We start from the raw sequence: 15,997 nt of genomic DNA on the forward strand, positions 1-15,997 counted from the left end.
TGCAAGCTGAAGACCATAAGGTCTGATAATGGGACTGAGTACACCTCAGCTCAGTTCCAAGCCTTCTGTGATAAGGCAGACATCAAACATCAGCTTACCAACACTTATACACCTTAACAAAATGGTGTGAGTGAAAGAAAAAATAGGAGCCTGATGGACATGGCTAGGTGCTTGATGATTCAGAAGAATCTGCCTAAAGCTCTGTGGGCAGAGGCAGTTAACACTGCAGCCTACATTCAAAACAGGCTTCCAACCAAGGCTTTAGCTCAGAAGACTCCATTTGAGGCATGGTTTGGATTCAAGCCATCACTGGCACACCTGAAGGTCTTTGGATGCATTTGCTATGCACATGTACCTGCTGTTAAAAGGGACAAGTTGTCTGAAAGGGCTCGACCTAGTGTTTTGGTGGGCTACAGCACTGTCAAGAAGGGCTATAGGATCTTGGATCCTTCAACAAACAAGGTGTCAGTCAGCAGGAATGTGGTGTTCAATGAAAAATCATGTTGGAACTGGGAAAGAAATGAACCAGAAGAAGTTTCTGAAGATCTTGCAACAAATCAAGCTGAGCCAGATCAGAATGGTCCTGAAATGGACATTAATAATGAACTAGTCAGGCGAACTAGACCATTGGCTGAGATTTATGAAAGGGCTCATGTAGCTATAGCTGAACCAAACAACTTTGAAGAAGCTGAAGCTCAGCAATGGTGGAAGCAAACAATGGCTGAGGAGATCAGCATGATTGAGAAGAACCAAACTTGGGAATTGGTTGAAAGACCAGTCAAAAGGAAGGTTATTGGAGTGAAATGGGTGTACAAAGCCAAGAAAAATGCTGATGGAAGCTTAAACAAACTGAAAGCAAGGTTAGTTGTCAAGGGATTCAGTCAGAAATATGGTCTGGACTACCTGGAGACCTTTGCACCAGTGGCCAGGCTCGATACCATCAGACTGCTGATTGCCTTAGCAGCACAGCTTGAGTGGAAAATCCATCAACTCGATGTGAAGTCAGCTTTTCTCAATGGATTCCTTGATGAAGACATCTATGTTGAACAACCACAAGGGTTTGAGATAGCTGGAAAAGAGCACATGGTATACAAACTGAAAAAAGCCTTATATGGCTTAAAACAGGCTCCAACACTGTATGTTAAGAAGGAAGGGACACAAACACAGCTCATTATGTCTTTGTATGTTGATGACTTGCTGGTGACAGGAGGAGATCAAGCAATGTTGGTCGATTTCAAGACCAAGATGCAGGAGATGTTTGAAATGTCTGATCTAGGGGAGATGTCCTATTTTCTTGGAATGGAGGTGTCACAAATGCAGAATGGGATATTTCTAAGTCAGAGAAGCTTTTCCTCGAAGATTTTAACCAAGTTCTCCATGCAAAACAGCAAGGCAACAAGAACTCCTATTGTTGTTGGAGAGAAACTATCGAGCCAAAGTGATTTTGAAAAGGTTTGTGAAACAACCTATAAAAGTCTAGTTGGTTGCTTGTTATACCTAACTGCCACTAGGCCAGACATAATGTATGCTGTAAGTTTGCTCTCAAGATTCTTGCATTGTTGCAATGAGAAACATTTTCAAGCTGCAAAAAAAGTGCTCAGGTATGTCAAAGGCATTTTGAGCTATGGTTTGAGGTACAGCAAAGAAGGAAATTTGAGGCTGGTTGGTTATACTGATAGAGATTGGGCAGGCTCGATAGATGATATGAAAAGCACCTCAGGGTATGCTTTCAATCTTGGTTCAGCCATGTTCTGCTGGAGCTCGAAGAAGCAAAGCCTGGTGGTTCAATCCACTGCTGAAGCAAAGTATGTGGCAGCAGTAAGTGCTGTCAACCAAGCCATTTGGCTAAGAAAAATCTTGGCTGATTTGAATGTGCATCAAAGAGAAGCAATAGGGATCTTCTATGACAACCAATCTGCTGTTGCAATCGCAAAAAATCCAATGTTCTATGGTAGAACAAAGCATTTCAGCATTAAACTCCATGTTGTTCGAGAGATGGAGCAAGCATCAGAAGTAAAACTTATTCATTGTAACTCAAATGATTAACTTGCTGACATTCTGACTAAGGCTCTTAATGCTGCAAGATTCGAGTGTTTAAGAAGGAAATTAGGTGTTTGCACCATGCTAACCAAGGAGGAGTGTTGAAGTTGGCCAGCATGCAGCAAACACTCGACAGCAAGCATGCCATGGAGATCAAGCTATGCTGGAACTGATGCAAGAGCTGCTGAAACAAGCTTATTTTGTTCATTTTGTTATTTCTAGTTAATGAAATGTATCTTAGTTCATTTCTAACTAAGTTAGGCCTATGATTGATGTAATTAGCTAGAGTGTGAGTTGTAAACACAAGTTTGTACAAGCTTACAAGTTTAAGTTTCAAGTTTCTATGTAATTAGTGGAGGTAGGTAATGTTTAGGTGATTACTTGCTGTTTTTGACAAGCTTAGTGCTTGGTTTCATGTATTGGCATTATGCCATTATTCACTTATGAATCAAATCAGATTTTTTTCATCAAACTATCTCCATTTTTCCTTAGCTTTTCTTCTTTTCTTCTTGCTCGAATCTGATTGTTTGCTCAGCAAGCATCGAGGCTTGTTGCACAAGACACAAGCTGAGCTTGTCTGTTTCTGTTCTAACACCAACATTTACTCTTCCACTGCTTCTGCTCAGCATCATGGAGCACAGCTTGGATGGTAGTAAGAGTACTCTCTAGAGTCTGAACTTCAGTTTTGAGGCTCCCAGCAAGTCGAATCCCCTCCCGAGACAAGGAGTTCAAGTTGTCGAATATGGTATTTAAAAAGAGCTGAAACAAGTGCGTCCGCCATCTCCACTCTCTCCTTGAATTTCACAAGCAGCAAAACAACATGGGAAACTGAAGCAGAATTTAGCAACCAAAGAAACAGGGATGGATATCAACAACTGGAAACTGAACAAACAACTGTGGATGTATTCAGGATAATCAAAGATGAGAAACAATGGCACATGATGTTCGATGAGCCAGTCTTTGTATGAGAAGTAAGCAAAGAAAAGTATTGTTTCTGGTGAGGGTCCACACGGGATTGACTATAGACCTTGTAATGTAAGCCATATGCATTAACATATCTTTAATGTGGAAAAAGAAAGATAGCAGAAGACTGTGAATAATAAGCAAAGTAAGCTTTACTGACTAACTCAAGCAATAATCTGGGAAAGGAAACGAAGTAGAAAATAATGCCATTGGCATTTGCAACTATATTGCTTCCTTTTGGCATATTCTCAACATAAAATGCTCATTTATATTTACATTTACTTTTCCTATAATATATTTGTGGAAAGTAATGGCATTTGGTCATTGAAATTAGTGGCAAATAGTGTTCATATTCTTAAAATAAAATGCTCATTTATATTTACATTTACTTTTCCAATTATATATATTTGTGGAAGGTAGCCGCATTTGGTGATTCAACTTAGTGGTAAATAATGTTCATAGTTTTAAAAAAAATAATATTATTATTAAATTATGTTATTATACTCTAATTTGATATTAGTGCTAAAATAATAGCAATTATATCGATTTGATTAAATTCCATTTCTAGTTTCATATTATGTATAAGTTATAAAATTAATTATTATTCTTTAATTTAATTAATTTTACTTCCTATATTTTTCAAATTTTCAAATTTTAATTATTGGCTGAAACGTGTTATTAACTCCTTCAATTAAAATAACATTTTTTTACTTCTCTTTTAATCAAATACATAGTTAAATAATTAATTAAGTGAATTTAAATTTAATTATTTAAAAAAGTTGCAAATATCCAAAGAACCGTCATCCTTAATCCCATACCAAATGGTTCATGATGCCTAAGTCCTATTATCAACCTCTTTAACTAATGTGAACAGTAACATTAAACATACATTCATAATATACCGGAGAAACAGTGATTGCAAGAAAAGTCTCTCTCTGATTCAAACAAGATAGCATTCACTATTGAAGCTCTGCTGGAAATGAAGAATTTAACTCATCAGATGGAGCCAACTAGGCTTAAAACCATCAGAGCCATTGCCATATTTGTACAGCATTTTCATATTGTATCCAAAATTACAAGACATTTTGGGTATGGAAATAAGATTTTCTTTTACTTATTTATTAACATAAAGCCACATTTGAATCCCCATGAAAAGAAAGTTCAATGGGAACGCCTTATTACAGTGTCAAACTAAGGGCATCCCTCATATCTTGCAAATAAAACACAATGAGAATGAACTCAGTTTTGAAGTTGGGACCTGTAGAGATTTTGGCCAGAAGTAGCTGAAGTTACGGGACATAACCGGATTGAGAACGAGTACGGCACGGCTGGAACCAGATAGTTCTCGTGTACGCAGGGTGTCCAGCTATCATCTCCACCGATACCCATGTGCTTGTGGTCAAGATGGACCTGTAAAACAACAACAACAAAACAATAACATAATAAAGCTCACATTAAAGTGAAGATGAAACCAGAATCAAGATCTGAGACTTCAGACATTCATTCATTGGGTACCAATTTGGCATGTGCATGCATATGTTCGTATGTATGCTTGTACGTAGTGGGAAAAGGGTTAGATTCTCAGAAGTAAACTGATTTTGATAAAGTCACATTCTGGCACGGATAAAGCTAAGGTTTCGAGTGACCATCATCTTGATGGATCCCTTCTTGACAGTTTCCCGTTTTAGAGAAAATAGAACCGGCCATTCTTTTGGCACTTCATCTGGATTTTCATTATGGTCATGGTTCTTTAACACTTTTTTATGAGAGTGGATCCCGACAACAGGCCAATCATACACTTTCATATTCAGTATAAGCAAACCCGTTAAAGGGGATGAACAGGTGCAGGGATTAGCTTCAGATTCATAAAGGTGAAGAGGAGCAAATGTGCATGTGCATAGCACATAAGAGAAAAGGAAAGCATTGTTAACTCGAAAATTTACCTCAATGGTATCCCCTTTGATAAGTTCTTCATTGCGCACTGCCCGATCAAGCTCAGCGGTGCTAAAATAACTTGCATTTAATTGCATAGGTGGAGATTTTCCGTATGTTGAAGCATAAATTCCACAGCCATCCTTGTTTTGAAATGTCACCCATCTGACATCCGCTCTACCTCCGGACTCCCCTGGAACTATATAAGGAACATGCATCCCTTCTATCGATTGCTCATAAACCCCAACATGTGCTGCTGCTTTTCGATCTGGGTAACACTCAAATGGCCCTCTTCCATACCATTTCACTTGGTCCACCGACTTTTCCAAGTGGAATTCAACTCCAACACGTGGTAAAGGAGGAAGACCAGAACTTGGCTTTACATTGGATTCAATTACGATGTCACCAGACGCATGGATTGTGTAAAGCATGTCAACTTTGAATAAAGCACTTGCTTTTTTCGACTCATCTAAAGTGCCATCCTCACCCTTAATGAAACCAAGGTAAACAACCGCTATTTTCACAACATTGTCCGTCTTATTTTGTATAGAACAGCTTTCAGTAAGAAAAACTATCTCATCAATGCAGGCAGCTTTCCACTTAGTCTGATAACTGCTCAGACCTCCCCCTTTGTCATTGTCTGTTGGTGCTCGCCAAAAGCATGGGAACAGGCCATTTTTCATTATAGGGACACCTTCAACCTGCAATTTACCACCAAATTCTCTGAAATTAGAAATTAAAATATTGTCTTTATAAGCTTTAGTTCAAAAATGAAAATTTACTTTTGAAAAATATTTTAGTTTACAAGATACAAGGCTGGGCTTGCTTTATTGCCTTCTTTCTGCAATTTTAAGAAAAAGCTAACATAAAAACGGAAAATTTAAGAAAAGCCATAGGCTTAGATTACCTTCCAACTATTGAGACTTCCGGTTTTTGTATTAAATGTAATCTCCCATAGCTTCGACTGGCTAATAATGATATTATCCCCAAGAATTTCAGTGGAAAGGACATCGTCTTTTGTTTTGATGATCTGAAGAGCTCAAAAGTAGAACACTAAGCTGATTCAGAATAATAATAAACATTAAGCATGCCCAACATTTGTGTCCGATTGGTAGTATGACCATCCTAAGAACCTCCAAATTCATATAGAAACTTTAACAATACTTGTGTTGGACACATCTCTGTATATAACACTCACGCCCAGTCTGAGTAAAATAGCCTTAAACAAAACAAGAAAAAGGAATAGAAGAGAACTTACATGAGGTACAATATCTCTTTTGGAAGGCAACTGGACTTGTGTCGATGAAACCACATGACCGGCTTCTACCCACCTCTTGGAGTGCAAAAGTTTAGTAGTGATTGTTAAAAATATTTCTTCGGCATCTGAGGAAGCCCCTAGAGGATACCATGGGCCAGACTTCCATTCGATATCATAGCTGCTCTGAGGTTCAATCACAGGAAGGGAGAGAATTCCACATCCAAGTTCACAGCCATCCCCAAGAACAGCCCATTCAAACACCAATCCTTCTGTTGTCTCATAAAAATTAGTGTTCTTTATCTGCCAAGTTAAATTTCAACTAGATGTTAAAAACAGACCACACAGAAACAGGAAAGACAAAAATATGACAGTACCTTAACTGTGCTTTCCCTTAGATAAACCTTGATCGGTTGATAGACATACTTAACCTCTGAAAACAGCAATCAAGCTTATAAGTGGCAATGCAAACACAACAGAAATATGGATATCACCGTAAACAGAAAAGTGTTTAGTACATTAGAAATATGAAATTGATATAGGGTACCGTGTAAGGTGGGATGAGGAGTTCGATCTGGCCATGTAATGCCATTCAAGCAGAAGTTTAAATCATTGGGAGAATCCCCAAAGTCACCACCATAAGCCCAGTATTTGCTACCATTTCCATTGTCCTTCAATAGGGCCTGAAAGAAAAATGCAATACATTTAGTCCTTTCTAAACTTCACCAGTAAAACAAGGGCCAAAAGAAACAAAAGGTAAAGAGTCAAAAAGGAGATGAAATTCGATGCATATTACAAGGAACACTTCAGTACAAGAGGAGACATTAGGGTAGAGCAAAGACTTCTTAGAATATGGCCACATGTTTTCAACGTAAGCTGATTCACTTTACATTTTACAGAAGAAATTAAATGAAATAGACACTATAAGGCTAATAATTTAATCATGGTACAACAAAGAATTCTCAATATCATTAAAGGGCCTTAAAAATAAATAAGGATTCTCAACCTGGTCAACCCAATCCCATATAAAGCCACCTTGAAGGCCAAAAATGTTATCAATTGCTTCCCAATATTCATGTATGTTTCCACAGCTGTTTCCCATGGCATGTGAATACCTGACATTATTGCAATAGAAGACCCTCGGATTAATAGAATGCCAGGGCTGTGAAAATAAATTCTGCCATAAAAGGAAATGAATAAAGATGAAAAAGAAACATGTTAATAGAGATGAATGGTTACATACTCGCACAATATCAAAGGACGAGATTCATTTGGATCTTTTGCAATCTTCACTATGTCCCATACACGCATGTACATTGGGCATACAATATCAGTGGATAGGGTTCTAGATCCACCACCTTCATAATGTACTACTCGTGAAGGATCTCTTCCACGAATCCATCCTAAGTCAAGTCTCAAAATTAATAAATGATGAGAGAAGAAATAATATAAAAGGAGAAATGATGAAAGCATATTCGTCAGATATGGTTAACATTATAAGTAAAACTAAAAAATGTAGTATGAAAGGTCAAATGAGAAACTTGATCGTGCTTCTTGTGGCATAAATTCTGAAAGTCAACGAACTTCCTACCTAGAACATGATAACAAAATGTAGTTTACAAACATCTGAAGCATTTTTTTTAAAAGAATATCGTTTCTAGTAAACATTTCACTAGCAGAGATACTTGGCAAGTCATGATTATGAGGATCAAGATAGTAAAAGAATCCAACGCAGAAAAACCTCATAATAGTTGCTTCCAGCAATAGCAAATTTAATGGCAAGTATATATCAGAACGCATTACCAGCTGAAGCAGAATGATTAGGTCCATATCCAGCCTCATTTCCCAAGGACCACGAAAAAATGCATGCATGATTTTTGTCCCTTTCAACCATGCCTATAACACGGTCCATCATCGCAGCAGCCCAACTAGGTTCCTGAGTAGGATGCTTCAGATGTCCAGAAAGATCAAAACCATGTGTTTCAATATTGGCTTCATCTATCATATACATTCCAAACAGGTCACACAACTCATACCAACGGGGATGTTGAGGATAGTGGCTGTTTCTCACAGCATTGATATTGTTTTGCTTCATTACGACCAAGTCCTGTAAGAAAAAAGAATGAATATATAATCCATAGGTCCAATTCAGTTATCAACATAAGCTGCAACAACTTGCCAATAAGAGATAACAATTGACAACTTAAGGTGTCATTACCTTAACCATGCAAGCCTCTATGTTTGTCTTCCCCAAACGCGGATGATGCTCATGCCTGTTCACACCTCTTATTACGACAGGATGCCCGTTAACAAGTAGCTGCTTAGGGGCTTTCGATACTTGTCTTATACCAACTAGGCATGATTCACAGTCGACTATTTTGCCAGATGCATCCTTAAGTATGATAACCAGTGTGTACAAATTCGGCTGCACAAAATGGAAACAAGCAAGCAATAAACAATTCAGATGAAATCAGAATAAAGACTATGGTGCTCCAATTCTTTATTTTTCTTGAAATACATGTGCCTGACATCCGTATCAATACTATAGGTATGGGTATATAACCCTCAAAAGACCTTCCAAATACATTGAAATCATGGAAAAAATTGAGCATACCCACATCTGATACACCAAAGTCCAAGTAACATAGGACACATATTATAACTTATAACCAGTGTTATCTCATAAAAAGAGAGAAAATAATAATATTGAAGACCTATAAGGCATGAGAAAGGAGAACAATAGAAGTACAATCCTAGGAACCCAAAATAGCAAGACAGATAAAAATAGGGGAAGGGGCATACTAGTTCTTTTAAGCTTAATCAAACATATATAGTTTAAACTGAAAATGAAATTGAATTGACTGAGAATCTCACATGTTCTGCTGACCATAACTTGGGGTTTTCTAGTTTCCCCTCAAGCATATAACCATGAAATCCTAGAGTTTGAGTGGGAAAGCGGTTGAGCTCTATGTTAGCCACATTCGATGACAGCAGATCAACATTTCCATCACAGTTGTACCAGCTCCCAGCATCATATAATGCAGCTTCTATGATAAAGTCCGTAAGCACTATATCTTTAGGTGTTTCTCTCGAGCAATCTATTTTCACTTCAAGCTGAGTAATGTGTATGATGCAATATGTATCACAACTTTAGTATATAACAATTGTTTATAATAGAAACAAAGTAAATAAATAAGACGTTGTAAGCTAACAAAATCAACAAGGGTATTGATTAGGTACATCAACAACTATAGTAGTTTATGCACATTCAAACAGAATCTATAAATATGGCTATTAGGCCTCAGGTTTTATCTTAGTTCAACTGCAATTGAAACAAAACATGTATAATTTTTGCAATTAAAATTCTGAAAATTGCCGGGTAAACTCTTGAAGTAAGCAACTCTTACCTGTATATCTGCATAAGAAAAGTTGTCAGCAAGGTTTGATTTGAAAAAGTAATCCGCAATGAAGACCTGCATAAAAGTTAGGTCCATTTTAATGATGCAAGTATATATGAAAGGACATCAAATGCGCCAAAGTTATGGGATATCAGAAAAGAGGGGGGAAAACAGAGGAATTTGAATATAAACATACAAGAACAGGACACAGACACACAGAGATGTGTGCACGCACGCACACGCACACACACACTCACATACATAGATATACATATAAACATATATCTTCCAGTGCTTCTCCATGAAATTTGCTGTCCAATAACTAGCCATAACAGCTAAAAAGGTAAAAAATGTAAGAAATGAGAGAGTATAACCTGTGGTTTAGAAAGGAGAAGCACATCACGGTGAATACCGGATAACCACCAATGATCTTGATCTTCAAGGTAAGATCCATCACTCCACCTAAATACTTGAACGGATAGAACGTTCTTCTTGTCCGAGTCACATGAATAGCAATAATCTGTTATTTCAAACTCAGCAGGCAATCTACTATCCTGACTGACCTAACACAATGGAAAAGAATTTAATAATAGGTCCAACTCACAATACCAATTCAAACACTCTACTAAAGGTTATCACTGTAAGAAGCTGCTCACTGTGGAAGATAAACTTTCAAAAGGTTATTATAAAATTCTAAGTTGCTATGATTATTCATTTTCATGAAGTACCTATGTCTGACACATATTCAGACATGGAATATGGGGATAAGACCTTCCAAAGACCCTCAAAATTTAAAATAATAATAATAATAATAATAATAATAATAATAAACATACACTCACACCCGAGTCCAAGTAACATAGATAAATATATATTTGGAAGCTGCTTCACATGACATTCCTGTATGAATAAAACAAGGTTCTCCAACAAGCTTGTTTGTGTATCTGTCTATGTTTCTTTTTTCTTCTTTCCACAATTGATTTCTACGAACATTAATAATGCATTTTTGTTTTTCATCCTTGATCATTTAGAAGGCTTCAATTAAAGAGAAACTATTTTTCTGCCAACAATACTCATATAACTTGTGAGATGTAGAAAATGATGGAGATTAAAGTTTCACAAATATGTATATTAGGGAAAGTTATTAATAAATTAAATATTATATTACACATGACCAAGTCCCAAGAAATAGCATCCAACTCATAGATTGTGCATGGTATAACTAAATTTTATCTTCTAAGAAGAGTACCTACTCCCAACATTTTTACTTTAACTGGAAATATCTTAATCATTTATAACAAGTATGCCCCCAATTCTCAATACTCCATCACCTTTAGAGTCAAAAGATTAAGGGTTAGTTGAACTTTGTTTTTGAAAAGTACTATGAAAAATAATTTTGAGAAATGTGGTTTAAGATTTCATGAGTGTAGCATTGCTATCAAAAACTACTGTGAAAAGTTAAAATATCCATTTTAGGTATGATATTGTAAACTATAAAATAAGTTAATTTAAATGATATTCAATTAACATATCAATTTTAAATACTAAATTAGTATAAATTGTTTGTAAAATTTAATTTGAATATATAAATCATATTTATAACTTATAGTTAATATAAATGAGGAGCAAATTTATAATTTGGCACCCAATTTGACTTTTAAAAAGCCAAAAGCTAGAAGCTTTCAGCTTTTGGGAAAGTCAGTTAGAAAAACTGGTTTGGCTTGAAAAGCTGTTTGTTTAACATTGCTTATGACTTGAAAGCTAGTTTTGAAAAGCTCTTTTGAAAAGCAATGCTAAACACACCCAAAGGGTACTCAAAGTCGGTTGACAACATTTCTATAAATGTGAAAACTTTTCCATACAATTTATATATATATATATTGCAGCTATGCATTACATACCTGTATCCAATAGGGACTCCGTTTACCCAAGCACAGAAGGCAGAATCAACAGCTTCGAAGTGCAACAAAATCCGGCGACCTGCCAAATGTTAAAAAATATGTTATTTTAAGTTTGTTATAGTAGAATTTGAATTGGCAAAGCATATAGCAAACATGAGAACCTATGTTGCTCCAAGTCTTCATTTTTCTAGAAGTACTTGCCTCTGGCACATTTTCAGATATAGGCATGCGGATGTAACTATTAGATGTCAATTAGTATCCTAGCATTGAAGCAGTTAATTATTATATTTACAGAGATATTAGCTTAATTTTATTAGGACATCTTCTTTATTTAAAAGTCTCTTTATGGTATTAGGAATCTTTCTTTATTTAGAGTTCTTAGCTTATAGGTCTTTTATTCAAATAACTAAACCTATGTAACCTCTATTTAAGAGGCTGATTGGTAGCAATAAAAGTAAGTCATATTAATTCAATTTTAAGAGGTTTAAGACTCTCTTAACAAGTCTAAGGTTTGGAATTCCCTTAGACGAGTTCCACTTGTTCATCATAGGTCATTCCCAAGGAAGAAGTGGAAATCAGGGAAAAAGCCCTGCTAAGACAGATGGTTTGCTTGTGAATTGTCCTGTGACAAGATCCATCAGTCCCGTGTTGGACACATATCCCCAACCTAAGTCCGAGAAACATAAATATATAGAAAGCATACATTTATATGAGGGAAAAAGTAAAATAAGAAAATAAGAAATAAAAGGATGTGGAAGTGAAAAAAGAAAACTACAACAGTTTAATTACTGCATGTGAATCTAGAAGTAAAAACAAAATCAAAGAAGAAAGTAACAATCAAATCATATTAGCAGAATATAGACCATCGAAATTAGGAACACATTTGACTAGATCATACCCTTCCATTCTTTAGGAATGTGAAAGTATGTCCTGTAACAGCCTGTAGGGTTATCAGTAGGAACATGAGGAGGATCAAGCGGAAACGGATACACAACGTTAGTATAAATAGGCCGATCATATCCATGCATTTGCCAATTGGAAGGAACTGTTTCAATTGCAAAAGATAGACCTTTGTTAGAAAACATTGTTTACGGGAATGATGTGGAACTGATTATATTTAAAAATTAAAAGACAAACTAGAATCAAGAAATAACACTAAAGATGAAGTAAAATTATGAATCTTGAGAATAATAACAAGAAGGATCACAAAATAAAATAAGTGATAAATATGCAATTATCAGTAAGAAATGCTTATCAAACAAATGAATATTGAACTGCTTATTTTGCCTATTAGTGCATCCCTGAATGCGTATGTCATACATACATTGTTAGCACTTTGATTTCAACGGCCAAGTTCCATAAGTTACACCTTATGACAGCCAAAAGTTATAGGTTCAAATGAAATGTAATGCAAATGCTTATATGATTATGTCAATAATTATGAACGAGAAACCTAAAATTTTGCATAACTAGACACCAGAAATAGGGTAAACTCGGGTTTACATCGTGTATATTGATGAATGCTATAAAGAGATAGATTTTGGCATGTTTCTCAAATTATTTCAAAATAATAAATAATCTTGCTAATTAAAGCAAAAGTCAGATTTGAAACACATAACTAAAGTTCAAAAGTGAGAGTGAAGCAAGAAAAGTTTGCAAATATATAACATATGTATTAACAATCTTACCCGGCAAAGTTTCCCAATCGGAATCCTGAAATGCACTTTCATAGAAATTTTTCGGAACAGCAGTAGGATTGGAAGCCAATAAAAATTTCCAATAACCAGACAAAGACTTGACGAAAGGCAAGCCTTTGACCCAAAAAGCCGCACTCTCAAGTGCACTCTGAACAGCATCATCATTCCAAACTGCCGATTTGGATACTGAAAGGTCCACTTTATTGCGTTCATACCAGTATTTAAGAGATCCTATTGATACAACATTGTATGAGAAAACATAATTCAGAAGTTGAAAGTGCTGAATTAACTTACTAAAAGAATATCAGGTCATATGTCCATGTAAACAACAATATTTTCATTAAGTAATTTGAATTTGAAGAACAGCAGATTAAATTATACTTAGTAACTTCAACCATTTACAATGGATTGGGCCAACACTTCTGCAAGAAAAGGAAACAAGTTCACAAGAAGCTATAGTCCTTTGGCAATCACTAAGGGATCACAAAGGAACAGCAAGGGTGAGGATTGCCTTATTTACCTCTTCCCCACTCTTATATGGATGATGAAAACATCCGGCTTCATGCCACTCCACCTTAATTTTGTACCATTTACTATTGTAAATATATATTATAATTCATTGATGAACATAATTGCAGCATATATAATTCTTTCACATGTATAATATACTATATATAAAGTACATATAAATTCATATACATGTGATTTTAGTATATATCTTGCATGTATATAATACAAATATACATGAACAAGCATTTACCAAAACTGCGTGCATCCACTTAAAATAAAAATAAAGTCCATTCTAAGTGGATTCATACAACCACGGATCGAGTTTTGCCATCCCGACCACTTGCTAACATCCAATAATCAACAAAAGAAAAAAGAAAAAATCTGAAGAGGGAAAAATAGATCCTTACAAAGATTAACAGTATCAACTTTGATCAATCTAAAACTAAATTCCACACTCAACAGCTTGAATTGCATACCTAAAGATACTAATAAGAAAAACACAGTCTGAATGAAAAGAAAATCTGAAATCAATCAAGAATATTCAAATCAATTTCCCACTGAATTATAGTAACTCACTCCCACCAATCATTCAATTGTAATTCAAAATCAATGGAACCCAAAGCATAAAATCAGAATTAAAAACCAAAATTAGAAAGAAAAAAAAACACAATAAAAAAATATTAATAATGATTAAGTGCTAATTACTATAAGCTAAAATGAAGCCAGTATAAAATCATCAACATCTAATCGTAAAAGAAAAAAGATAAAGATCATACAAATCATACCCAAGTAGCAGATTTTAATGGAAACAATCACGAACACAGTATTAGTACATGCAAAGTACCCAGAGCAATAAATCTGAGTGAAAAGTCAAAACTTCAGGGAAAAAAAATCAAAATATATATTTTTAAAAAGCAGATGTTAATGAAATACTAAATCGAGTCAAACCCAAAAGTTAAAATAAAATAAATCAATAATTTGATCAAAGAAAAAGAAACAACCTTCAACAGATTCATGGCAATGCAAAGTAACATGAGAGTCCCTTTTTCTCCATTTAATAAAAGATTGATCTTCCCACACTTTGTAACCATTTTCTGATGGAAAACCAAGTTGACTTACTATCAAAGAAGCCATTTTTCTTTTTCACTTTTCAGCATACACCAGACTGTGAAGTGAAATACTGAAATTTTATAGCTTTTTTTTAGAGATATTATCTGATTAGTTTTGGTATAATATGACAATGTTGTCCTATTAGATTGCCACTTATGACACGTTTTTTAACTTGCTGCTTGCAGAACAAAAAGGTTGTACGGACCGACCAATATTATCCTTCTTAACTTATTTTTTTCTCAGCTGTTTAGAGGGAAAAAAAATATGGCTTTAGCACATCTTTCCCATTAAGTTTTAGGAGTTTAATTGAAATTTTAAAAATTTTAAGGGTTTTAATGAATATTCTAAAAAAATTTGACGAGTTTAATTGAATTTTTTTGGAAAAAATTGATGAGAATTTTTTAAAATTATAAGGCTTAATTAATTTTTTTTAAAATTCAGGGTATAATTAAAATTTTAAAAAAAAAGTTGGGAGCATATACCTCAACAACCGTCCTCTGTCTTTTAGTATTCAAATTTGACACACTTTTCTAATATGGTATCTGGATTTTTTTTTATTGAATATAGTACATGTATTTGAGAAAAAATTATAAATGAACTTTTTTAATGTTTAATTTCATTAAAAATTATTCAGATGAAATTTCATAATTAATTAATGATATTAACTATTAGTTTTTATTAAGTCTACCTTGAAACCTGAAAAAGAAAGGGTAAATTACATTTGATCACCCAACTTTCATAAGTTTCATTTTGTGAATTGGAAATAAAAAATTTGTAAATTGGGCACTACCATTGACAATCATTTTCATTTTACTAACCCAACTTTAATAAGTTTTTATTTTGATCACCCGTTGTTAATTTAATGTTATTATACGCTCATTTTAGTCACCCAACTTCAATAAATTTTTATTTCGATCACTCATTTCATCTTTTTTATATTTTATTTTATTTTCTCTAAAATAAATTAGGTTTTTACATTTGTAACTCAATTCTTTATATAAAAAAACATAAGCTTTAAAAAAGAGAAATTAAAGGAAATTACAAAGATAAATTGGTTTTCTTTATAATTCCTATAAAATCTCATGCTTTTTTCCTTTTACTAGAAAAAAAAAGTAAAATTATTCCTGAAAAGGGAGAAAATAAAGAAAATTAAAAAGATTTTTTTTCCTGTAAAAATCTAAGTTAATTCCC

At 34.5% G+C, this 15,997-nt stretch overlaps 1 protein-coding gene across 1 annotated transcript; it reads right to left on the reverse strand.

Annotated features, from left to right (window-relative positions):
- Positions 1-3,939: 3,939 nt before the first annotated feature.
- Positions 3,940-14,941, reverse strand: LOC107962353 (beta-galactosidase). Its single transcript, XM_016898699.2, has 17 exons — positions 14,698-14,941; positions 13,178-13,417; positions 12,388-12,534; positions 11,490-11,568; positions 9,963-10,146; positions 9,598-9,663; positions 9,065-9,304; positions 8,409-8,615; positions 7,994-8,297; positions 7,434-7,593; positions 7,197-7,305; positions 6,738-6,873; positions 6,568-6,623; positions 6,194-6,493; positions 5,843-5,965; positions 4,947-5,636; positions 3,940-4,413 (listed from the first exon to the last, which is right to left on the reverse strand). The coding sequence occupies exons 1-17, from the start codon at positions 14,828-14,830 to the stop codon at positions 4,243-4,245; spliced, it is 3,345 nt and encodes a 1,114-aa protein (XP_016754188.2). The 5' UTR covers positions 14,831-14,941; the 3' UTR covers positions 3,940-4,242.
- Positions 14,942-15,997: the final 1,056 nt, after the last annotated feature.

Source organism: Gossypium hirsutum, chromosome D06, assembly GCF_007990345.1.
Source record: "Gossypium hirsutum isolate 1008001.06 chromosome D06, Gossypium_hirsutum_v2.1, whole genome shotgun sequence".
Taxonomy (NCBI): domain Eukaryota; kingdom Viridiplantae; phylum Streptophyta; class Magnoliopsida; order Malvales; family Malvaceae; genus Gossypium; species Gossypium hirsutum.